Raw genomic sequence first — 27,007 nt, forward strand, 5'->3', positions numbered from 1 at the left:
AGTATTTTGGGTTCCAAGCAGCTTTATCCTTTGTTGCATTGACAAAATGACAGTCACAAAGACTTGTAGGCAGTGGTGGAACAAGTATTCAGATACTTTACTTATGTAAAAGTACCAGTACAGCAGGCTAAAAATACGTACAAATAAAAGTCCTGCATGAAAAATCCTACTTAATTAAAAGTGCAAAAGTCAGACGCAAAGTCTGAACTCCAGAGGTTAACTATTACTCTCCATGGAAAAGCTGTGTTATAAACAAAGTGAAACCCCACTTCAGTGGTTTTGCAATTACTCATCACTTGTATGAGCTACTGACCACATTGTGGACCACATACTAATTACTCCTGTATGTGAATTCTTATCTTTTTCAAACCTCTTTGTTGATTCAAATCTGGGAAGCAAATGAAGCTTGGCAGTGGTTCACAGCATATTATCTTAATCTTTCTTGCCATTTATGTACTGTTATACTATTTCAGAAGAGTAAATGCCTGTATGACTTAGAAATAAATGTTCACTTGTGTGCACTGGTTAACCACATAGTGGTGCTACAGTATTGGTCACTGCTCTGCTGCACTGACTGTAACTTTTATATTTATTATTATATATTTATAATTGAGTTTCTAAAGATCGCAAACCAATATTAATACATAAGAATGAGACTGTTTACCGGATAAGCTGTCATTCATCTCCTGAATTTAGTATTGTTTATGTTGCATGTCATTTTTATTTGAATAAACCCTCCTCATTTCCCACACAAACCAGAAATTTCAAATATAAATATTTATGCCATTGTTAACATTTACTTACAGTGAATCATGTTACTATTTGAAACATGTCACATTTTAGAAATTAGCATTATCTCACTTCTAAAGAACCTGTATGTTTTGTGCTACCAAACCACACATAATTCAAACCACCAGTCTGCTGTCATCAGGCTGCACCATGACTTATGATTGGTTAAGGGTGTTAAAACAAAAATATTTAAATCTAGTAAATTCAACAATATAATCATGTTGTAATCCAGAACTTTATTGTTCTGGATTACTCATCAAGTATTTGAATTGAATTAGCTTTACTCAATTATATTGATTCAATTGAATAAAATTTTCTCAATTAAATTAAGTTGAGTTAATTTAAAGGAAATTAAATTTATAGTTAAATTCATTTACATCAACCTAATTTAATTGAGAAAATAATTCAATTTAATTATTTTAATTGAGTAAATTTAACTCTAATCTTAATTCAAGTCAATTTGATGTAATACCTTTTATTAAATTCCGTCAAAGCCTTAACTACATATACAGTATTATATGAGTCTGGAAAGACATGAATGTAAATTGTTACTTAACTGGTTTGCGGAGGCATACAACTGCAAGCCGGTAATTCTAGTTTCTTTTGTTAATATTTTATTTCACATGAACAAACTGTGTACCGTACTATTTTTTTCAAAAATGTACTATTTTATTCAGAGTCAAATAATTATACCCTCAAAGAACAAAATGTGCAAATGGTAATGTGTCTGACTTTCGATGGCTCGTGTGACAGAGCATTAAAGACTAAACAGGGAAAAATGTGCAGAAAAATGTGCAACACAGCCAGAAAACCTGAACTCCATCTGATATCCCTGTGTCTCTGCACCGTATACACCAAACCAACACAATCATACACAACATCATAGCACAGTGTAAGGGCATAAATACACTACATTTAAATGCAGCTACAGCATTAAAGTCACAACAACAACAACAACAAAAGATTAATTATCACAGTGCATTTTGAAGCAGCAGTTCTTTTTTCAAAAGCAAGAGGCTCTTAAAAGAACATTCACAGACATTTATAATAGGTAGCTTAGAAATCAGTGAGGTGGAATCCAATGTTCATGCAATACATTTATATTATGGGCTGGACAGGAACATAAATTGAGCCTTGAGACTTAAGTGGCTTTAAGTTTCGGATTGACTGATCTGGTTTCTCGACAGAGGATTAGACTTGAACTTCAGAAGTTAAACCTTTAACCTAAGCCTAAATCAAAATAAATGACCAATTTTTACTTTTAATTTACTGCATTTTTGGACTGGCCAGAGTGCTTTCATCATTTCTATGACAGGTTGTTCCTTTTTGAACCGACAACAACTTGAAAAGATGTGATTCTTATCTCTCATAAATTAAATGTTCATATCCATGCAACTTTTCATAGTGGTGGCAGTTTGTCCTGCACATAGGACTGTGGGTGGTAAAATGTTAATGCTTTCTGTCAGGAAACATGTTGATTATTTGCTCTGTTTCAACAAAACACGAACCAGCACTATGTGTCAGACTGAAAGACTTACTGAGAGGCTATTTTCACAGGAACAATGTAAAAGCAACACAGCTGGAACCCAGACTTGCACTCTGTGGTCAAGAAGTAATTATTCTAACTTGAAAATCTACATTCTTGTTTTTAGATACACTAGCGGTGTCACTTTAGAGACTTTATAGCCTACCACTTTGGTCGAGACTGATCAGTGGCCACAGAATGACATTGAATGCACAGACATTCATATTCCAGGGAGGATGAAGCTTATTACTGACTCTTGGTGACCCCTTGACTCTTCGTTAATACCATTCTTGGTTTTGAGTGAAATGCCTCGACAACAATTAAATGGATTGCCATGAAATTTGGTGCAGTGCTCTATAGTGATCTACTGTATGAGCTGTTCACTTTGATAGCCCCTTTACTTTTCATTTAACACCATCACAAGGTCAAAATCTCAATGCATTCATTTCTCTGGTTTATGATACCTCATACCTAAAACTACTGACATTCCCATCAGCTTCGGCTCTACTCTTTTAGTACTAATTAGCAAATGTTAGCAAACAAACACACAAAAGTAAGATGGTGATCATTGTTAATACTGTACATGCTAAACACAAGCATGTTAGCATGATAACATTGGCATTTAGCTCAAAGTACCGCTGTGCCAAAGTGAAAGCGTTAAAGGACCTCTAGCATTGCTGTAGAGTTAGTTTTAGTGGTTGATCATTCTGCATTAAGGCCCGTTAATGGTTTAATTTATGCTAATTCTTGTTGTACACACATATCACAAATATGAAAATATCAGTGGCTACACGTGACAGTATAATGATAACTCGTCCTTACAAAATACAGTACCAGTCAAAAGTTTAGACACACGGACAACGTGTCCAAACTTTTAACTGGTACTGTATGTGTGTCTCTTTTAGATCACACTCACATTATAACTGGTCACGTGAAATGGATAAACATGTAATCAACCCCAGCGGTGACAGGTATTGAAATAATATCTTCATGTCAACAGTGTCAAGATGCTGTGGACAGTTTATCCAAGAGTCACCTGGCTGTGTCTTAAAGAAAAGGCCGACTGATTGAAGGAAAAAAGAAGACAGTATACATTCATGCATATTGTTTACCCATATAGCTTTACCATAGTGCATATATGTATTGAGTAGAAGTATATTATCCATAGGCTTGATGTGGATTGATGTGTTCCTTAGTGCTTAGTTACAGTGCTTTTTGCTTTGTGGCATAACCCTCCCTGCAACTTTAAACATTTCCATCAGTCAGTGGAAGTTTGAGACCAATTGCAATCAAGTTAGTTCCAAGAGAAACTTAAATTGACCATCTACAGAACATTTCCATTGTGACGGATACTTCTTTCTCAAAGTCTGATACTTCTTTGTTAAAAGTTTCATTTCACAACTTTGCCCCAATGTATTTCAGACACGAAAGTCTCCCCGGCCTCCAGTCCCTGACCCTCCACAGCCAAGGGTTTCCTCTGGGTCACAGAGGTAAATTAGAGTACATGTTGGTCTGTGAAACTGGCCTGTCTGGCGGGTTGCACTGTATGTGACTGTCAAGGGGTAAAGACAGAGCGCAGTGTGCTGTTGTCTTCACAGCTCCTTTGCTGAAGCTGCAACTCAGCAGAGAGCAAAGGTGGCGAAACACAGACTTGCGGCAAATGATGAAGACCCATGGATCCACGATGGGGTTGAGGGCGTAGAAGCGGAAGGCTGTTAGGTTCTCTGTGTCACCACAAAATGGGTGAATGGCGTTGATAAAGCCTGCAATCTGAAGACAGAAAAGGGGGGGTTAGTGTTTTCTTGATAAAAAATATAAAGTCAAGAAAATACTAGAAAGTTGTGCCCTTGGCTGTAATTTGGAAGCATGCCCCCTCACTTTTAACACTGTATTTCAGGTTGATTTTTTTTTTCTCTCCAGGGATTGTTCTCTAAGTGTCCAGCCACCACAGATCAAATGAGAGATGAGAGGAGTTGATGAAAACCGTTACCATGCTCAAAGAAATAAGCATGCAGTGTCACAGTGAACGCTGCAGCAAGGGATTTGCCCTTTGTTTTGAAACAAATAAAATTCCCTGGTCTGATAAAATCAATTTTTTGGCCTCAATGTCTGGAGGACACCAGGCACTGCTCATCACCATCCCAGCGTTGAAGCATGGTGGTGGCAGCATCATGCTGTGGGGGAGTTTTTCAGTGGCAGGACGGAGCACAGTACAGAGATAACCTTAATGAAAACCTGGTCTAGAGCGCTCAGGACCTCAACAGGACAATGACCCTAAGCACACAGCCAAGTCAACACAGGAGTGGCTTAGGGACAAGTCTGTGAATATCCTTGAGTGGCCCAGCCAGAGCCCTGACTTGAGCCCAATCAAACATCTCTGGAGACTTGAAAATGGTGGTCCTCCAACGGTCCCCATTGAACCTGACAGAGCTTGAGCTGAACTGAACTGATGACATATTCATCAGAAAAAATGAACAACCAGAAGACATTGCTTTGGCCTCTGGTAAATGGTGGTGAACATTTGTCATTATTTTTTACATATAGATTAAACATATAGATTAAACAACAATTGATTCGTCATAAAGTTCATATATTAATCAATAATATTCACAGGTAACTTGTTCACTGAATAGAGTTTCAGTGAATTGGTATCCCACAAGATTAAACATTTAGTCTGCTGGATGGCGCCAAATCAAACCTGATTCAAACCTCTGTAAGAGCAGAACGTAATGGACCAGTCGGCACTTTGGTCTTCTAACCAGATGCGAACACATGACTGTGTGTTTAGTATCAGTGTCAGTTGCAACTGTGGTTCATCTTTCTAATGTTAGGCTTTACCAAATATCAACATCCGTCTCTTTGTACCAATAAAACAAACTCACTGAGAGTACACATTTAATTTTCAGATGTACAAAGTGTCCTGAATATAGATGTTGATGACAAGTCTACATGACAAAACCACAACTTTTTTCTGCATTGACCTTTAAGGTATGACAGACTGCAGACAGCAGCAGCTGGCTGCTTATTCATCCTGGGCAGAGAGAGAAGCAGCAGCTGGCCCAGGAAGCGTCTTTGTCACCTTGCTCCTCTTCTCTATCAACAATGCTCCATTTCCTCCGTTAAATATCCAACAAACAGTGGCCTAATTAATGGCCTGTGCTGATTGAGTGCTTTTGTGCATTGGTGTAAATGTTTCCCTGTTGCTAGGGCCTGGACAGAACACTAATAAGCAAGAGACAGAGTGAGAGGGGCCATTGGGAGCAAGTCCAGAGCCAGGCCAAACCAGACTACCAGAGGGACCAGACATGAGGCTGACAATACCCTAGCTCGCACGGATGTGGTCACATTGATATTGATCTACAAATACACCATGAGAAAGACAGAGAGAGGATGATGTTAAGTCTATGCAAACCCAAAACAACAGCAATTATCTTATGATGTGTCTAAGATGTTGAGCTCAGTGGCACAACAGTTTTCATCAATCCTGGAAAAGTGTTGTCATCTTAGGTGTGTCAGAAGTGGTTACAACCCAAAGTAGAACAAAACAAGGTCCAGATGTTCCTGACTTTTTAGGAAGTAATCATGTTACTTTTAATGTTGTGTGAATTTTTCTTGAATTGCGCAACCGATCATGAGGGAATGACTGTTGGATTCTCAGTGATTTCACAGGCTTAATACATGAAGGGTCAGTTTGATTATGATAATACTTACAAAGACACACACATGGCCACAATACACACATAAGAGGCAGTGTTGTGTTCCTTTTACAGGATGTTTCCTTTTTAAAACAGCTTATTGCAACAGCAATTGCAAAAGGCCAACCAAACATTTCACAATTTGACCTGATGCCACCTCTTTGTCAATTTTTCTTTTTTCCCCCCACTGTACTCATCTGCATAATTTAAACTAGTAATTTACTAAATGAGGTTAGGAGTTAAGGAACATTTTAGCAAGTAAAGATCTTAGTAATGTGCAAATTTGTTGCCAGGAAACATCTGTGGCACAGTCCAATAAAAAATGATCAACTTTGTAAACATGAAGTCCCTATAGCATCACAAGCTGTAACATAACTTCCAAAAATTACAGTTGCATATAGTTCCATTCCAGTGATGCATATATCTCTAACACAAGGTATTATTGGCTAAATTTGAGTTTATGAAGAGCTGGTGCAACCTGCTACAGATCTATTAGGGGTTTTTGCCATGATATCAGTAGAGGCAAGCGGCAGCGGATCCAATAAATGTTTCAGAAGCTTTGAAAATAACCGTGTCCTTTTGGGACCTTCTTTCATGACAAGAATCACAACAGCATTAACTGCCTTGGCTTTAAACAGGCCTTATGGTGGCAACAATTTGTTATTTGAATCAATACTCAAGGTAAAAATGAATCCCAGGCTTACTGGCATAGAACACAATAACAAACACAATGACAAACATCTCTTGTGCTCATCGTGCGGTTATCATACACCTTATCCATCACAAAGCCTTGCCAGAAACATTTCAAACAGACATGCATTCTCATACGCTCTGCTATCGTCCTCACCCTTGCTGTCTCAATCCATATTGCTAATCTCACCCTTGCTTCTGTTCCTGCATGCCACCCTGCCTCTTATGGTCCTCTTAGCAGACCTTAAGCCCCGCAGAGATAGACACAAATCACTAGCTGTCTTCTCCAAGTGCTGCAGGCTGTGGGGCCAAAACTGATGAGATGTCAGGCTCCTTAAACAGAAGCATATTAATGTATCAGTCTGTGGTTAAAGAGCACGCCAGAGACACTATACAGCAGTTGGGGATCGGGGTGATTATTTAGGAGAACAGAGAATTGTGCCGGTGCATGAAAGCTTTGAAGGACTGGGAGCATGCTTATCGGCATATAAATCCAGCAAAAGCAAGCATGTCCACACATTCACTGTATAAACAGATGCCTGCAGCACATTCACAGACAGATGCACATACAGTACACTGCACGTTGTACATGTGTAAACACATACACATTCATCCATCAACATCTACTGCTCTGCAAACTATACTGCTTGTATGTACAAAAACTGGGTCAAAGGGAACTGGACTGTTCACCTGTCTTTGTCACATAAACAAGTGGAAAAATATCTTCAAGAATAAAACAGAAGAAGGCTTTGTCTAAGAATTGACAAAGAATAGTCATCAAAAAAAAAAAAAAAAAAAAAAAAAAAAAAAAAGCATCACAATTTCCCAAAGCCAAACCTAACATCATGAAATTGTTTGTTTTTACCGACCAACAGTCCAAAACCTAAACATACAGAAGCTGGAACTAGGAAATGTTTTGGCATTTTTGACCAGGAGGGTTAATAAATAATCAAAATAGTTGTCGAATTTTTTTCTGCGGGCTGACTAATTGATTAAACACCCATTTATTTCAGGTCTGTATAATTTTACTTAGAGCTTCAACATCCTGCTGAATGAGGATCTTCATGTACCTGGACCCAGTCCGACTGGTGTAAATGTGCATATCCTGGCAGAGACACACAAGATGCTATTTGGGGCTGATGATTGCTGCGTCTTTCAGGAAACAAACCACTTAATGGATGTCTACGCTGTATGAACCGTTATTTTCCATCTCGAGGTCCTGGAGGACTGTTCCCAACTCCTTCTTCCTGATCCTGTTTCACTGCAGGATCATTACATGGAGATGAGAGGAGGCAGAGCAGAGATTACTGGCCTTTTAGAGAGTGACTGTTTACACCAGTGAGCAAGGAAAGAGGGAGAAAGAGAGAGAAAAGATGCAGCGCTGCACAGGTCTTTAAAGGAGTCGTTCAATGTTTTGGGAAATATTCTTAATCATTAGGCTTTCAAGAGTAAGATGAGAAGATCAATATCAATCTCATGTGTGTCTCCACTTGGAGGCAGTGGAAATGGGCTATAAATACAACAGAGACATATAATCGGTTAAGTTGATATGGAGGACATAATAGGAAACGGTTGCCTATTTACACATCCAGCAGACTCCAAACTCATGAAGTCAATATCTGGCTCTTTACAGGCTAAATAATCCGCTATGTTTAAGGGCTAGTCAGAAATTCTGCCTTTTGGTGATGGCCAGGCAGCGTACAGTGGGTTCTTAGAGCTTTTTTTTGCTGAAAACAGCAGCTTGCATCTGGAAAAAACGCTGATGAGAGCATTGAGAGTGAATCATGACTGACAATGAGCCAAAAAAGGACATGTAAAGGCAGATGGTAATTCTGTGTGGTCACTTTTAACATTAAACATTGTCATTTGATACATTGCAAATATAAAAGTATTGATTATAGCAGCTTTAAAGCTGACAATAGATCAAATGACAATGTGTTAATGTAAAAGGGACCTATAGCATTATCACCTGAATCTGCAGCTCGCCTCTGTTTTACAGAGGTCTACGCTGACTTTCAGCTCATTGTTTTCGTATGTGGCAGGCAGATGTTTTTGTTCAGCAAAAAAAAAAAAAAAAGCCCTAAAAACCTTCAGTACTCTATCTGCTCAGCACCAAACAGAAAAAACAGAGTAAGCAATGCCCACAAGTGCCCAAACTTTTTCATTTGCTTGCCTGAGTTGCCAACAGTATTACAATGTGGTCTCAGGTAACCGTTACATGCAACAGTGAGTCATCTGCAGACTCCCACCCTAAATGTTTATATATAAGCTGCCCTACTTTCCTGGTTCTGTAGGCAGCATTGAAAGAAGACCTGCTGACACTAATGACTAATCAGATCTGGAAAATGTTATGCACTTCCTCTGTTTTCTCAAAAGAAAAAAAATCTCATTTATTTTTATTTACAGGTAATTCTCCTAAAAAGATGGTAGAAAGAAAGGAAAGTGCTCTTTTATTGAGTTTAAAGATTCATTGTTGATTGAGTTTTTTTTTTATTTTTTTTTTTAAACCTCTTTTCTTTAACATTATCTAACACAGTATCAAGTATCAGGTCTCTATTAAGGAAATTAAAGGTGATTATAGGGTTAGTGTAATACAAATTTACAAAGCACTTCCATTTTCCTGACTTCATTGTCTACCCAATACCACATCTAAGCCAATGCTATGACAACACCGCCCCAGGACGTTGCATGTATTGACTGACAACCAGCTGGAGGAAATAGCTACAAATAGTAAGTTGTCCTAAAACCAAAAAATGTTGTTTTGCTATTTCTGTTTTATGTACCAGTTGAACGTGCACCATGTTCGTTCGTGAGATTGAGAGCCTCTGGTGTATTTGGACAGCGCTAGGTTACAGCTGTTTCCTCCCTGCTTATACAGGCTTTATGATTTATGGCTTAACACACCCCGACTTCCTGTGCTTAATGTAAAGGCATGAGACTAAAATCAATGTTATCATCTAATTCTAAATTCTCACCTCTGATTTATCTTCATACCTCAAGTTTAATCAAGTCTTTCCACTGTGGCTCTGCCCTATTTCTTTACTGCCTGAGGGCGCAGTTCAAGAGAAAATTCAACACAAATACAAAAAAGGTATTACACACACAGTATGGCTGTGTAGCAGCTTGTTCCTGTGGGACACTATGACGGTGAGCAGTCCAATAAAGTGCATCCGAGTTGAATGGATTTCTAGCCACAGCTGTAATTTCTCACTAACGACAGCAATCAAATATACATGTTTGTCCCAGGGCAGTCTGACCACAGTGACCTCTGCCCCAGATTTAGTTCCTGAAGGACCTGTGTGATGAGTCACACGGTGCAGATATGTAATGTAAGTATCAGCACAGTGTTTCTACATTGGAGGGGGATTTCACTTTTACATAATCTGTAGTTAGGAAGTTAGTGAGGAGGTGGTTTGTGTCATCTGAGATTGACAGAAAAAGATACTGAGAGGAAAGATTGGTGGGCGTGGGCAACCAAGAGCACATGTGCATCTGGTGCATGCAATCAGTTTGTTCAATGTGTTGATTTCTCCCTTGATTTTGTTTTGTGACTTTTTCAACACAGAAAACAGATCTCAAGCCTCCTGAGCATTTTAAGTCCGTCAGTAAAAAGCTGTTAATTTAGGAAGCACTACAGGCAACGTATAAATGTAAATGGATTCAGTCTCAGGAGAAAGGAAAACATTGAACATTAATAAGTCTGTGTCTGTCTTCAGACAACTTCCATTAGGGGAATTATCCTGTCTGAAAGTCCATTAGTGAGTTCCCTCTTTAAAACGTGCTTCAGGCTGCGGTGAGTTACCTGCAGCTATTCCAACTTTTACCAGCATTTTCCAAAATGGACTTCAATTGTTGTCACTCAATTCAGACAATTATGTGGAAGGAGAAGTGACCGCAGTGGTAACATAACAAAAAAATTTTATGTGCGCACACATGCACACATACATTCACACAACTGCTTCCTGCTATAAATCATCCATGTTGTTTTATGCATCTCCCTTTTATTCTGTTGGTATATATAATTATCACCTCCTTTTCTCGTGAGGAGTGTTACGTTGAAAAGTGTAGGGCAAACTAAAACTGTCCCTGTGGGCTGTCTGATGAGTAAACTGTCTCACATGCGTGGGGTGCGGAGCTGTAAGGAGTTGCTGTCTGCTCGACAACCGAAAAAAGAACATGATAGACGCATGCACGCACACACAAAGCAACACTAGCAACACCAAAGAGGAAGTGGAAGCAACTGTGAAAGACTGAAAAACACACTTTCATAAATTGTGTAAAATATGAAGTTGGCTGATGGGTGTCTATGCGAGATAAGAACAGTTCGACACTGGTCGTACTGCAAAACCTTGCAGCTGTTGTAACCATAGACTGTATAGGGGTTGCAACAGAAGCTCAACAACAGGTTCCCTTCAACAGTAATAAAGCTGTAAGAGCCATCTGATTATTATACACATGCTGCTGGTGGGGAATTGTTGATGATACTATGTGTACACTTTGAAATTGGTGGCAGACCATCTTTTGATAGATTGAACCTAGTAATTTGAATGGAAGTATTATCATTGACTTGTACTTGTGTTTCATTCCACCATTAGAGCCAATTCTAGGTTGGTTGTAACACACATTCTTTCACAGAGAGGCCCCAGTACAATGACCACATACCACTTTTCTAATTCCCAGCCACGTGCACAATATATCATCTCATTTGCCAACAACTGAGCATTATAAATTTCATCTTTTATTTTCACTGGCAATGAACAACGTCCACTTGTGTTGCTTTAAAGCCTGTGTCCTATTTTTGTAGGTTTATCCATCACTCCAGTTGGTTATGACAACAACTTCATTACCGAGTTCTGGGATGCGATAACATCTGCAATAACATTGTTAGCTGGGGAAGCGATACAAGGGGTCAGATGGGTTGTAAAGAAATTCCTAGATAAATACTATATTTCTCTAAAACACAAAAAATACTAAAACTGTAGCAAAAAAGTACATTAAAGTTTTCCACTGCATAGAAAACTGTGTATAATTACAATTGGTCAAAGCGCTGGAAAACAGACATTTATATCAGCTTTTATAATGAAGCTGAACTGGTGATTCAACCACATTAGGAGACCTGTCTAAACGTCTGACTGCTCGTATTGTTTGCCATCCTAGACTTCATGGACTTCACCCTGTTCTGATTTCTCAGAAATTAACTGTTGTTATTATAATATGTAGTAATAATGGCCAAATGTGCATATTTCAGCTTCTATCTGATAGTAACTGCATTCAGCTTTGTGGCACTGCTATTAACACTATTAACACTTCAACCTCTTGGAAATGTACAAAATTATAACTATATTGAAAACAAGTTTCTGATTAAGTGGTTGCTGCATGTCAGTCATTTAAATTATCAAAACATAATACTGCTGTAATTATTTCTATTTTTTTTTCATATTCCAGATCATTTTCTCTTGGCAAAGATAACTGGATACGTACTGTAACAATCAGCAGTACATTAGAACTACAAGTCACTGCCACGCATGGCCAGCTTGTAGTTTTATGACTCTCCCAGGATGCCTCACACAGGGTCTGTCGATGGTTGTGTTTTGTTTTGGGAATTTAAAAAACAAACGTGACTGTGTAGGATTACATATTTCAACAAACCCATTTCCTCTTTATGGTGTAAATCTGAATTGAAGACAACCACATAGCACTTTCATTATGAAAAGTGAATGCTATAAGTAAGTGCACATGCACCTGTGCTTGGGTTTTTATTTTTCTATCTTCAGTTATCTGCCAGCTCGCAAACTCAGAGATGGACACCTGGATTACGGCAGGTGCACAGAGGCTTCCTATACACAACAGCTGACACCTAAAATAGACTGTAAATCCATCAAGGAGGAATTTGGGCTTTATAAACAAAAATATCATTTCAGTTTTCAGCGCATTTTATTTGTGTCCTACCAAAATTGAACCCATCCAACATTACATTAAAATACACCCCTACATTAAAAAACATCAGAAATATCCGTCTACCAGTAACACATACTGTACATACTACTATACTATATAATTTCAAATGACATATATGTATAGTAAACTGTTCACTGATTACTAAACAGATTGATAGTTTGGGTTCATTTGATTTTTATTCACCTTTTTTCTTTTTTTCCAAGTAACCAATTTCATATGAGCTGCACATATCAAAAAATGTATAACTAAGCATTTGCCCAAAGTATTATACAAAGCCAATCATCAACTTCCATACATACTGTACGTTTCTACAGGTATTTTTAACCCTAACCTCTAACCTCTAAACGCGAGAGCTAACTTTGGGGTGGGCGTGGGGGTGGGATTATTCCCATCACTTTTTTTCTCTTGTTGGCCATAACATATTTTCAGGCTCTGCTGTTGTGTAAACAACAGATAGAGTTCTGTAAAATCCTAAACCGCAGAATCTGCTCTCTGCTGCCTGGTTATAATTATCCTGTTCATTTTGTTTAGTCCCTGTTGTCTGCTAACTCTGGCTAAGACGCTGTTTGAAGGAACAACATCAATTGTTCGCAGCAGTAAAACATATTTTGAAAGTTCACAAAGAACATTTACTGACGCCGCTTCCCAAAAATTATTTACAACGTTTTCTGTTGTTGTAACATGCAGGAATGATCAGCTATTGAAACAAAGCTGGGTGATTAATGTGCCGTTTAGTCAAGCTTAATCAGCTGGATCAGTATTCGATACATTTCTTGGCTACTTGTGTAAGAGGGGTCAACACCCAACCAGGCCATAGAACAGTTGGCCATCTAATATGTTTTTTTTAAGATTAATGATGAATCATAACCTTTCTGATGCAAGTTAAGGTCACCTTTGTGGGAGAGGAACGGGGACGTTTATGACTCCACTGAAAACCCCAATAACATGCACATTTCCTTTACTCAGTGATTCCGTCACACCAGAGAAGATGTCATTTTGTGAATAGAAGCGTGTGGGTGGATTAATTACAACCTTCTAATTACATCTTTCTACTTCTAATGAAAGATTTGTGACTGACCACATGGGGTGCATTCATCCCATGTCATTCTTAAACGTTTCTTGGCCACAGCAAGTATGTTTTTGTCACACTGGATATCAGCTGTTTTCTCTTTTCACGAGTCCCTCAGCCCAACAACAGATGACACCATTCTGCTTCACTTCATTTTTGTTTGATGTGAGGGTGTTGTCTCTCACCGCTGCATCTCAGCCAGGTTTGATTAGGTTATATATAATTTCCTGAGACTGGTGGTGAGGTATATGAAGCAAGAATCTCATTTTTTCCTTTCTGTATCTATACATTTACTGGAAGGTGTCATCACTAAGTCAACACCAGGGATGGGTTTGGATAGCAGGTTATAATTTTTGATCCGATATCTAGTTGATGAAAATACCTAGGTTCATTATTTCTTCTCAAACCCTTTACCTCTCTTTACTTTTTCCCTCATCTGTAGCCAACTGTCACTGGTTAGAATGACGGACATCACCAATGGCAAATTAGATTATCTGATTTAAATTAATTCCTTAATGGCATTAATGCTCTGCTGCTTGGTTAATGAGCAACTGGTGTCTGTATTCAGCCCAAGGTTGTTTGTGAGTGAAAAAGGAGATCTCTCTGTAGCTCTTTTCAGACTTGTGTATCCATGCACCTTGGCACAAATGAAAAGTGAAAATTTAGAGAAAGAAAATGCTGGTCAGATTTTAAAAAAGCCTAAACCTAAAAGTGATTCTTTCACAGTGTTTTATTACTTATTTTATTTCCTTTGTGCATACGAGATGAAAATTGAGGTAATACATTTACTGTAGTGATCTTTACTCTTCACCTTGTGTTGCTACTGCAGCCTTAACATTAATCTGAGGCATTCAGTTCAGACTTGTGTCATGCTGAGAGTGATATGTTACTAGGTCCAACATAGAAACATTGTTGTTGTGAACCATATTCAGATAAAGAGAGCGCCATGTTAAATTGCCATCAGATTAAAGTCAATGTGCATTGTTGAAAAGGGGCTTATAACAGCCGGACTGTGTTTTAAACAGGGACCAACAGAGTGGCTTATCTTCAGATACATGTCATTAACATTTCATATATTACGCTGCTCATCTCATTTTAAAGTTGTAACCACAGGTTGTGAACATGAGTTACAGTGACTCTAAAAACTACAAATGTTAAGTTGTTTTCATGTGGATTTGAATTTGAACGTTAAAATGCTTGCAAACTCTCTGTTTGATCAAAACCCTTTATTTCTCAAAGTGAGTCTGCTGATCACATAGTCGTTGTGTAAATGTCAGCATGGTATACTCATATATTACGGTTTCAAAAGCACGAATGGAGCTCCAAATTGATCATAAGGAAATCTTACTAGGCCTGTACCTGTTTTTCAAACCTATTTAAAACAGGTTTTATGATCAAAAATGTATCTTAAATACACACAAAAAACATCAATATCCGTCTCTGCATATCAAGTGATACCATGAGGGGTCCCAACCCTAAGGTTGAGAAACTCTACACTTGGGTGTGGAGCACCTTTCATGCAACTGCTGTGTGAACAATAAAAAGTTGCTGATGGATGGACAAATAATTGTGGACACACATGGCAAGAAGCCAAGGCGGCAAATATGGAGAGCACTAAATAATGCAACTGTGCATACAGTAAACGGCTGGTTGAGAAAGGTTTGCTGACATATTCTGTATGTCTTGGCAACTACTCAAAGGGAAATCATCCTCCAAACACAACCGGCATTGGAAAAAAAAAAAAAAAAAAAAGGAGAAGAAGAAAATAACGCTTAGGAGAGCCTTGAAGAGAGTGAAAATATTCACTGAAGCTTCTGTTGCACAGAAATCAATAAAACTGCAGATCAGCAAGAAACACATTTCCTAATTTCCTTAACCAGAACAAGAAAGGTAATGAGGAGAAGTCAGTGAAAATGCAAGGAGGAAAAAGAAGAGGAGCTCAACCGGGACGTAGCAAATGATATAGAAGAAAAACAAAAGCTGCTGGTTATATATGTTGTACATAAATATACACTTCAAATCACATAAATGATGATGAAGAAGACAAACAGACTAAAAACTAACAGAACTGCTTAAACGTGAGATCAAGGTCCTTGTTCTGTTTCATGGGGATTTCATTTTTTATGTTGTTCGTCTCACTTTTCTCCTTTTTTACTCATATTGAAAATACAATGTTGTGTGATGAGAAACTGAATTAAATTTGTCTGAAAAGAATAATCTAAGATCATTTAAAAGAAGCCGGATCAATCAAATCATTTGAAAAGGCGTATTTCAAATAGAAGCATTTGAAGGAAGACTACCTGTATGTCTCTACAACAACACCTACTGCTTAACAACATGCAGGTCCTGACAGCAGCCCGCTGTAACTAAACAATATGGAGGCAGATATATAATGGATATATATCCATTGGAGAAGACAGGTTTATTCTGGGCTGCTGTGTCTCCTGAGGAAACAAGCTAGATCCACAACTAACACCATTTGCCAGGATCAATAAGATTTTATTATTGAGTCAATGTAATAAACCGTTAGATGTGAGCTATAAACCCACTGGTAACCTCCATTAGATTCCAGTAGGTTCCATAGTAACTTCAATAATCTGTTGCTCCAAGCTGACATGGATGTTTGTCAGGAAAGAAACCTCATCAACTATATGACTAACTAGAGTGATTAATGATGTGTACAATTTTGAAAGGCACACACACATTCAGCTACAGGTGTGCAGATTCTACTTTTGTCTGGAGAGATTTATCCAGATATGTTTACATCTTTCCTTTTCCATGTCATGAAACCATCTGACACAGAAAAAACTATTGTTTTTTTGTTTTTTTTACAGTACACAGCTAAATCTTGGTGTTAATTCTAGCTGTAAATCTTTCAGGTAACATTTAAAACAACTGCCATTATGCAGTGATAACTAGAAAAACTGGTATTTGCTAATACACACACACACACACACACACACACACACACACACACACACACACACACACACACACACACAATAAAATAAATCTCTTTTAAATTGTCGGCCAAATCGTGAAGCGGACTCCTGAACACTCACTCCCGGGAAATGCCAGCAACAGATTGAGGAATGTTTCCTGCTGCAAAATAAACATCTATAGCCAACATTGCTGGGCTTTTGTTCAAAGATGAAAGTCAAAGTATGAATGCACATCAAAGAAATATTTGGGCTTATTGCAGGAGGTGGGGCTATTTTCAATTCTTTTAAATCATGAATTAGACTACATGCAATACTTCCAAAATGGACAAAGGAAATTATTCATAAACACACAATGGATCTATCGTGGACACATACGAAGGACTGTTAGATTCCAACGAACATATATAATCGTATCTACATGTATTTCATTATCTATTATTATCAGGTATTACCGCACAACCAAGGGCCTGTTATTTAAAGAGTTAATGGGAGTTCAGCAGTTCAAATCTATATGCCCGAGTTTTACCACAACAGCTTCAGAGAAAATATGTGGCAAGCGATCTGACCACAAAAGGACAGATCATTCAAGGGACGGGGTATAACTGCATTACACATGAACACACAAACAAGATGTTGCTCAACATTGCAATGTCAGTGTTCATTTTAACCTTGTATTGATCCAATGCAATCCACAATGATTTTGCCGCAGGTTTACCAGTAAAACTGTGACGCATTATGAATAATCTAAGAAGGTCTCCTTTCACTGTTTCACTTGTAAGAAACTGAGAAACTTGCTAGAAATATGATCACAATCTGTGCTTCTGTTTGAGTTAGAGTTGATGATGGCCAGTGTTTTTGAACATCATGATGAAGACACAGTGAAGCTGACCTTTGATTTGGATATAAAATGTCATTACTTAAATTTCTTATCAGAAATTTGCTTTTGAGTAATTGGCGCATGAATTCTTGAATTGAATTAAGACCAAAACTATGTTTTGTGAAATCAGTTACCTTGACCTTTGACTTTCGACCACCAAATTCTAATCAATTCATCCAATTCTAATCAGTCCAAGTGACTGTGAGACATTGATTGTGGTGATGAACCCACAGAGAATTATCCCCCGTCTATGCAGTTGGCCTCAGTCCAAAGGAGCATTTTAGCATCTTTCCGCTCATCATTTCCGTTTTTTGACCCACAACTTTACTGTTTTGGTTTACTCTCACCACTCTCATGGCCTCATTTTTGACTAAACTTGAGACTTCAGCTGTTTTCTGTAGAAGAAGCTCAAAAAACTTGCTGTGGTTTACCACTCCAACATCAAACGGCAGACAGGCGTGCATAGCAACAATCAGGTGAACATACTGGAGCGTTTAGCTGCTAAGGAGCCAGATATTTCCATCGGGTGGAGAAGCAAAATCAGAGCCAAAAGAGTGTTAAGATTTGCACAAAATCATCTTGTGACCAGAAACATGACTTCAAATGAATGCTAATGTTGCTCCATATCTGACAGATGTCTAAATAAGCAGCTGCTTGTCTGTAAAGTTTGCTTTATCAATTTAAAAAGATGATATGTTAGTATTTACAGCTCTTTATAGCTTGTGTGCTCCAGGTTTAAGTCAAAATCTCCATTAATGGCATTAAAGTTAGTTTGACATGAGACAGCAGAGGGTGTGGTCGAATCTATTTGAGCTACGATAAGGATGCAAACTACAGTTACTCTGTTACTGGGTCATTGACTCATGCATATTTTTTCATTTGGATACCTAAGAACACATCATGGAACGATGATCTGCGCTGTTGTTTTTCCTGTTTGTGTTCTGCCCTCCACATCCGTCTTTACCCTCTTTTCATCATTCTGTGCCTCAGCTATTAAAAATCTTTTCAGCAGCTGCTCTCCCCTTGTTGTGCTCCGACTGAAGCCTGGGGCCATGTTTTCCCACACACTACAAGGACACTTTAAAAAAAAGGGTCCAATATCTGAAGCTCATTACTTTCAGGATCTTCTGTCAATTGATGTCCACTTTCCCCGCTATAAACCGAGTAAAATGTGAGGAAGCACAACAATCCAGGATGAAACTGCAGGATATGAAGAGCAGGCTTAGCAAGCCTGCAGCCTTGTGACTACTGTAATGAAAGTAAATGTGTGCACGTAAACGAGTGTGTGCTGTGTATGTATTGAATGCAGGTTAAGCCTCAATCCACTAAGAAAGGGAATCCTCATTGTTCAGTCCACAAAGCCAGCTGCTGATTGCAGAGCATCATCTTTCCTTATAGAAACCTGAACAAAGCTCACAATGACATTTATCTCCCAGCAGCACCTGGAGCACCTGTAGCACAATAACAGTTTGAGAGACAAAGCTACCTCCTATCTTGACTGTCACAGCATGTGGGTCTTTGCGTCAATAACTGTACCACTCCCATGACGTGTGGAATCATCTGACACCTCATTCACATGCGAAAGTCATGTCACCAGTCTGCCTTCAAAAAGGGATTCAACTATTATTTCCACATGTTGCAAAAGTTGACTCATCTGAGACCACGTCTGGAAAGCATTACAATTATCTTAGATACGTCTGGATTTTGGGAGTTCCCCTCTTATTCCACACAGTGTGGATCCAGTTGGATTTGGGGAGTGTCCATGAATAGATATCATTCTGTCATTATGCCCATTTTCAATGGCATTTGAGCCTGGGCTTGACTGGGCCTGTCGAGGGACCTGAGAGCTCCCGGCTGTTGTTTTATGCTTTAGGCTAAAGTCCTGCGGAGTCTTAATGTTTAAGAGGTTTTAAAGCACGATCTCATCTAGAATTTGTCTTCATATGGTATAACTGGTTTCTCAATCTTTATTAAGTTTCATCAAGTTCATTAACGGGTGAAGGTTTTGTACCTTCAAACGGAAGAATATTTTGCCTCCAGCTCATTCACATAACTTTTCTCAAACGTTGTTCCATCTGCTTTTGTTCCAGTGTGGTTTCCCAGTTCCCATTCTGTCAGACAGCCCAGATTTATGAAGTGCTGCAGTGACTCTCAGAGGCACAATGCCCTGTGACTGCAGATGTGTCAGAGCTACGTGCTGTTGTTTATCTTCTTCCTGATAATCAGGCTTCTTGCCCAGTTGGCTCAGGAGTATTGGAAGTGGTTTGGTGTTTTCATTTTTTCTTTTTCCAAATCCCAGGCTGTACTTTGTGCTTGAGTAAAGAGGACAATGTCCAGACTTGATCACAAAGTCTTTAATGTACTTAACCTAGTGGTTACTACGATCCATCAGAGTCTAGTAGTTATAAATTAAATTTAAAAAAAAAAATGAAAAGTAGATTTTTTTTTATTAAAAAAAACAAAAAACAAAACTACAAAATCATGGAACATCTAAACATATATATATATATATATATACCAATTCAATCAAGTTGAAAACCTGACTGTGACACCTCTTTAAAAGTGCCCTGTGGAGTTTTTGACCAATAGTTGTGCTATGAAGCAATGTTTTTAAGAGCAGGTCTCCATTTTACTACTATGTTGTGCATGCAAATAAGCATGCCCACAGACACACACAGGCTCCTCACATGGTGGGAAACACTGAATGTAAACACAACTTTTTCATTCAAAAATAATTTGTTTTGTTACTCTGTTTTCTGAACCCTACATGTAAATCACATTACAGCTACTATTCTGATGCCTGCAATACTTTCAACAATGCAGCAAAGTTTATGGATCTCTGTTGTACTTCCTGTCATGTAACCTCACTCACACAAGCCAATAAGAATCTGCTGACTAAGACACACACACATCAGCTATACTAATGGAAACATTTTTTCATTAAGTGAAATCATCTGTGCTGCTGCTGCAGATTAAAGTTGCTACAGTCACTTTAAAATAAACCTGCCCTGAGGTTATTGAGATCTTCTCGACACTTTTTCTTTTCCTAGTCCCAACTATGGATTAATATGATAATGAAAATGTAGAATTTAAACCACTAACAGTTTTGTGAATAGCTTGTGATACAAGTGCAGCACTTTATTGATCCAGGTATTGACCAGCAACATATGGCTCCCAGGCAACTTCTGTGGTTCCCATGGGAACAGCAGGGAGGAGGGATAATGGTGATCATCACAAGGAAGCTCTCAGTCTGTAGATGTCCCCCTCAGGAGACAGCTTTGACCATTTATAAAGTGAGGTTGACAGAACAAAGAGGAGCGAAGAAAGGCCTAATGGAGAAGTTGTTGATTTCTCTTTCAGAGGGAAACCTTTTGTCAAGGTTTTGACTTACTGACCCTAAATACTCATTGGCAAATGTGATCAACTGAAAGGGCAGTACGTCCTTTTAGGGCTTTTAGGAAGTGACTTGAAGTTATTTTTGACAGAAATGTCATGTTAATCAACTTACTGTTTCAGTGCTATCAATTCAAACTGTTATATTCATATCTAATGCATCTTAATTTTATTGCAAATTTTGTGGTGGAATTTTACATAATGTAGCTCTAACTCTGATTATACTGGGAGAGGAGAGGCTTTAAATCCCATCCTTCAGCTGGAGATGTGTTTTTGTAGCTGTATTTTAAAGTGTTTAACAGGCAGTAAGCGTATCTTCAATATGGCACTAAATTTCAAGCGATGTGTCAATAGTCCGTCCTAGAACAAACCAAGTAGGATCTCATGTTTCATGCTAGATTAAACAAATCAAACGTCATTTCACAGAACAGCTACAGTGATATTCATCACAACGAGTTCTATTGCTTAATGGCACCTTATCTTTTTCAGCTGTCGACTGTAATTGCATAGTTTTGTACTGTCGGTTTAAATCAGTGGGAGGTGACATATTTCATCCGAGGCCAGGGCTGTAGTGTGACAAGCCTGAGAAGCTGGCAATTCAGGTAACAATGAACAGGACAAACATTCACAGCCAATGGATTTCTCTTAGAAATTATGTCAGCCCACCACCTTGAAAAAGAAAAAAACAAAACGATTCAGGATCGTTTACCACTTCTCCAATCACACCACCACCACCACATGTGAACTTCCGCCTCCTTGCTGGACTGGAGAAAGAGTCACACCTCAGAAATGCTCAGAGCAAACACTGCTCATCGTAGCAAATACATGATCTTGCAACTTGATCTCTAAATACAAAGGCCACAACATTATTAATTCCCGTGAGGCAAAAAACACGGAGAACAATGAATGTTTTCTGATTCTACTACTTTTTAATCTTCTCTGCCAAAGCATCAATTTCCCAGCACCTACTTTGCATCTCACCCACATCTACCAGCATGCAGCCAGACAGGGTTCAGTCTTCAGGGCCTGAAAGCATAATTCTCCAGGGTATATTCAATTACATGAAAGTGCTTTGAGTACACGGAGACTGACCGGAAACATGTGCTTGAGGGTTTGTGTTTGCACATCGTTGTGTATATGCAAGAATGATGACTGCAGCTTGTATACTGGTGTATGCAAAGGAGAGAGCTTGCAAAAGTCTGAACTGTGTCACCACTGAGAGCAGCATCAACTACATATCGATTGCGTCACATTATTTCTAACGTAGAACACAATCTGCCCCCCCACATCTGTTGTGCTTCAGGCAAACTAAGCGATCTTAATCACGAAGCAACATCTGTCTGGAAACATGGTAAGTCTACTGACATGCACTCACATACTTCACCACTTCTGTCTCAGTTCTTTCGGTTAAAACAACCACAAGCATGTACATGCATCAATGCATCTGAGTCAAGTGCGCGCACACACACACACACACACACACACACACACACACACACACACACACACACACACACACACACACATCTTTTGAGATGATGCATGAATTGTTAGTCACTTAACAGGGTCTTCAATTATTCAGAATGATATGCTACAGATCAGGCTTGCAACTCTAGATTATTCAGCAGAGACAAGTAAATTATGAATACTGATACATTTGAGTTGTATAGTAATCAAATCAATTTATAGGACAAATATTGGTTTTAGATGAGCAAAGTGGAAGTTAAAAAAAACCCCAAAAAACAAAGTGCCATTTCTAAATCATTTTACTACAGAGGTAACAGCTTTTCAATTCTATTTTTAAACTAAACCGTATTGAAAAAGCAATGAGGACTGTATCGTATACAAGCGGTGAAGTTGGGGTTTCAGTTTCCTGAAGTGTTACTCAGAGCGTTGACAGGTACATATCGTCATCCCTGTACATTCCCCCCGGGGCCAAATACCATTGCCATGCACCGCAGATTCGTCAAACCTTCAGGACAAGCGTTACCACAAACAATCCAGATGCAGACAGTGAGTAGATGGTGAAGAGTGAAAACATGCACAAACACTTTTTACTGTTTCCTGTAAATTGCTCGATCATCAGACCAACGCTGTTTAATACGTCAACTTTATAATATATAAAGGCAGACATGCCTTTGTAATTTACATCACATTAATCACATCCTCCAACTGGTTATTTCCCAAACCTCAGGACCTCTGGCTAATGTTTAGGGGCACAGATGGAGGCTGGTTTAAACGTGGAGTCCTGCCAGAGGAGCTGTGCCCTCCGGGAGAGGCAGGGCCAGACCAGTCCTCCAGGGTTGTCAGGTTTGGCACACTCCTCTCAAACAGACAGGCCAGAACGGACAGATATGGAACTAAGCAGACACGAGCACAACACAAACACACAGTGACAGCATGCCTTGTGTGGCAAAGGCTGCACTTTCAGGCACACCTTTTATTAGCGCAGGCGAAGCCACAGTCAGAGAGACTCCAACAGGGCACACAAACACATACCGCAGCAACAAAAAGATTAACGGTCGCTATGCCAGCTGAGCTTTCTATGTACATAATGACTAAAGAATGAGGGGAAGGAATTAAAGTTGCTGGTGCAGACACACAGGAGGTGAGGGAACTCTGTTATCCCAAAGAAACCCACTAAATGCTGGAAACTCTTCCCTCTACTGAACAGTGAGCAGATATACATCCAGTCAGTCAGAGACCCATGCTAAAGATAACAACTTCTAAAGCTTTCCTGCACCACAAAAAATCCCATTTTCTGTTACTCTTTCAGTACAAACTTTTCGGGGGTTTTTTTGGGTTTTTTTTAAAGCTTTAACTTCTTTCACTGGGAGGTCTGGTTCAAATGACACATCAGTTCGTCATGTCTCTGATTCAGTAGTAAAAGCTGTAAAAAAAAAAAAAAGATGACTGGATGGGCCTCAAAATGTGTTGTAGAGGTGAAACAGAGAGTGAGAAGGAGCGAACATATTAAAAAGGGAATTGTGTGACACACAAACACATACATTGAGGGAGGGTCAAACTTACAGTGAGTGGAAGGGAGCAGACCACAAAGATGACAGTGATGAGCGCCAGCAGCACCAGGTGGTCCATCTCTTCTTCTCCCTGTCCAAACCATGCCAGGCTCAGCCGCCTCCTTCTCCCCGTCGACCCGACTGAGCCGCGCCGCATCACCTGGCTGCGGTGCATCTGGCACAGGCTGACAATCACTGAACCATTGCACACAAACACTGCAAAGATCAGCAGTGCCATGAGGGAGGAGTAGGACAGAGAGAAGGCCAGCACCAAGTTGACCTGGTCATCCCCTGTCGCATCCATGTCGATGAAGCACCATGTCCCGGGACAGTACTGTCTGAATTTGCCATAGCCACTGTATGGCAGGAGACAAAAGGCTAAAGAAAAGAAGTAAATAAAGAAAAGAGCAAATTTGGCAAAGCTGCGGCGGATGTGGACAGAGTAAAAGTAAGGGTGGCTTATGGCCAGGCAGCGCTCCACAGCCATGGCGCAAAGGATGAGCGTGGGCGCCAGGCCGAAGAAACTCATTGCAAAGCCAAAGAGGTTGCAAAGATTTTTGCCACCCAGACTTATCAACGACATGTTGCGGGCGTAGCAGATGAACACAGGTGGGCTGAGGAGGCAGGTGCCCAGCAGGTCGGTGAGGGCCAGGCCAGTCACCAGGATGCAGAAGACAGAAGACCGAGAGCGATGCTCCTTCTGGTGCACTCCGAGGATGAAGAGAGCCAGGAGGTTTCCCACCACACCAGCCAAAAACATGATGATGCTAGTCGCTGGCTTGCCATCCTCATTCACAGCCAGAACATCATTGCAGGTGGTATTGTGACATGATTCGTTTGAAACCATGCTTTTGTTCATGTCTAACATAATGAAAAAGAAACGTGCCGGCTCAGTGTGGAATTAATATGGAACTCCAAGACAACAAAAGGGAATCCTGACCTCTTGATGCCATCATTTGGTAACACAGAAGGCAGGGATGTATGCTGGGACCCATAATGATGCCTTGACTTAAAACATGATTCTGTCTGTCTGTCTGTCTTCTTTGCACTCTCCTGAGTGTCTTGAAATCTTTCTGTGGAACAAATAACACAAGGATTTAAAAAAAAAAAGAAAGAAAAAAAAGCTACTTAGTGCTCAGGTGCTCACCTTACGAAATACAGAAAAACGAAACTCATTCCACCACGTGGCATCATGTTAAACTTTTTCTTTTTGATAAATTAATACCTTTCTACCTCTGCTCATGTTCTGTTCTGATACACTGTGAAACTTTTAGAAGTAATTACTCACCTTTTGCCGGAAAGAAGCAATACAACGAGCGACCAAACAAAGTTACTACTCCCACTCCTCCTTCTTCTTCTTCTTCTTCTTTTTCTTCTTCTTATCCCACGGATTCGGATAACATGGTTTAAACCTGCCGCTGCCAGTAACGTGCCGGCATCGTGAAAGGCAAACACACAGTGAACTCACTGACAGAGAGAGTGAGACTGTTTAAACTCTGCCTCTCCTCAGCTGACTTTCTCTCTATGCAGAGTCCCACCCACCACTGTGACACACCGAAAGACGCTGACGTTATCGTCTTCAGAAGAACAAGTCGTGTGGTAGCTGGGGTTAAAGCTAGAAACGTGACAGAACTGTAGTGATTTTCTACTGGACGTGAATAAGAATGAGATTTCTGTAGGTTAACTTGCCCTTTTATTTCTTGATTCAATACAATGTACACAGAAATAAAAGCAGACGGAGCTGCATCATGAGCACACTGACTATCAATATCCAATACCCCATAATCAGTTTTATCTGATAATAATCTCATAATCTTTTTTTCTCAAGAGACAAAAACTCAAACCACATTACTTTAAAGGTAACCTATAATGAACTTTTATAATTAAGTTTCATATAGGGCCCAGCTGTACTGACACAGACTCTTTGGTTAGTATTGACTTGTTCTCTGAGCTCAGGAAAAAAATGTAATTTGTCTTTTGTGTAAGTGTTTTGTTTGGCAGTGTCGCTTCTTGGTTTTTTATAAAGGTGTTTTGAATAGCCTTAATCTCGGCTAGTTTACATTTCATGCAGCCTTTGGTACAGCTCAACCGAGAAAGGGAGAACCAGTGCGCTTTGGCTAAACATTAATGTCATGAAAGCATGTTTTCCTTACTTGTTTTTGCTTCTCTTGCCCTAAAAATATAAAAAAAATACCTGAGGCAGAGAGAAAGGTGAATTCTCCAACAGTGTGTATGTGTGTGTGTGTGTGTGTGTGTGTGTGTGTGTGAGAGTGTGTGTGCATTGCATGGCTTTGATTTAGCCTCCAGGGTTAAGAATACTGAATATGCTATCAAATATTTGAACAAGTTGAGTGCCTGACAAAAGTGGAAAAGAGAGAAGCAGTTCAAAAAACACTCGAACTCCAAATAGAAGTCCTGCATTCAAAAGTTGACTTAATTAAAAGTTATCTTTTCAGAGAGTAGTATTATCATTTAATTTGTATTTTTTATTGTTAAACATTAACCTTTAAGTTGCATTTTAATCTTTTAATGTAGTTTAATGTTGTGTTGGTGGTGGAGTTTATTTTGTTTTGTCATTTTATAAACAGTAATGAATCATTTTTAAGATCACCATATGTTTTGGAGGAAAATCTACAAAGTAACAGATAAAGTTTAGTCAGATAGTCTAAAGTTTTCCACCAAAATGTGTTGGAGTAAAGTAAAAAAAACTACTTAAGCACAGTGCCTGACAAAATGTGCTTTCCATTACTGCAAGGGTAGGATGACTTGGTGCTTTGCTGTGTCACTTTCTAAATTAATTAGTCTGGCCCCAAGGAGGTATGACATCATGTTCACCCATGTGTGATGTCTAAAAAACCATTGATAGATGTTCATGCTTATTTTAACCCAGAGAAGATGCTGTAGTTACAGCCTGCAGCTGCTTTGTTGGTTTGTGTTGATTTTAATCATATTTGATTCACATTTTGCTCTTTGTGATAAACCCTTAATTCCTGGAGGCCGCGATGTGGATGTTTTAAAGACCGTGCCATGGTACACCTACACAGGGGTGTAG

At 39.2% G+C, this 27,007-nt stretch overlaps 1 protein-coding gene across 3 annotated transcripts; it reads right to left on the bottom strand.

Annotated features, from left to right (window-relative positions):
• Window positions 1–1,380: 1,380 nt before the first annotated feature.
• On the bottom strand, window positions 1,381–25,429 carry ptgir (prostaglandin I2 receptor). 3 transcript variants are annotated; one of them, XM_022768623.1, is made up of 3 exons: window positions 25,244–25,429; window positions 23,969–24,816; window positions 1,381–4,084 (listed from the first exon to the last, which is right to left on the bottom strand). In XM_022768623.1, the coding sequence occupies exons 2-3, from the start codon at window positions 24,812–24,814 to the stop codon at window positions 3,797–3,799; spliced, it is 1,134 nt and encodes a 377-aa protein (XP_022624344.1). In that variant the 5' UTR covers window positions 24,815–24,816; window positions 25,244–25,429; the 3' UTR covers window positions 1,381–3,796. The 3 variants fall into 3 exon arrangements, 2 of the variants coding, with proteins under 2 accessions (XP_022624344.1, XP_022624343.1); XM_022768622.1 differs by having other exon boundaries at window positions 23,969–25,028; XR_002665833.1 differs by lacking the exon at window positions 23,969–24,816 and adding an exon at window positions 24,896–25,028 and having other exon boundaries at window positions 4,021–4,084.
• Between the last annotated feature and the right edge of the window lie 1,578 nt (window positions 25,430–27,007).

Source organism: Seriola dumerili, unplaced genomic scaffold, assembly GCF_002260705.1.
Source record: "Seriola dumerili isolate Sdu_G_001 unplaced genomic scaffold, Sdu_1.0 BDQW01001731.1, whole genome shotgun sequence".
NCBI classification, from domain to species: domain Eukaryota; kingdom Metazoa; phylum Chordata; class Actinopteri; order Carangiformes; family Carangidae; genus Seriola; species Seriola dumerili.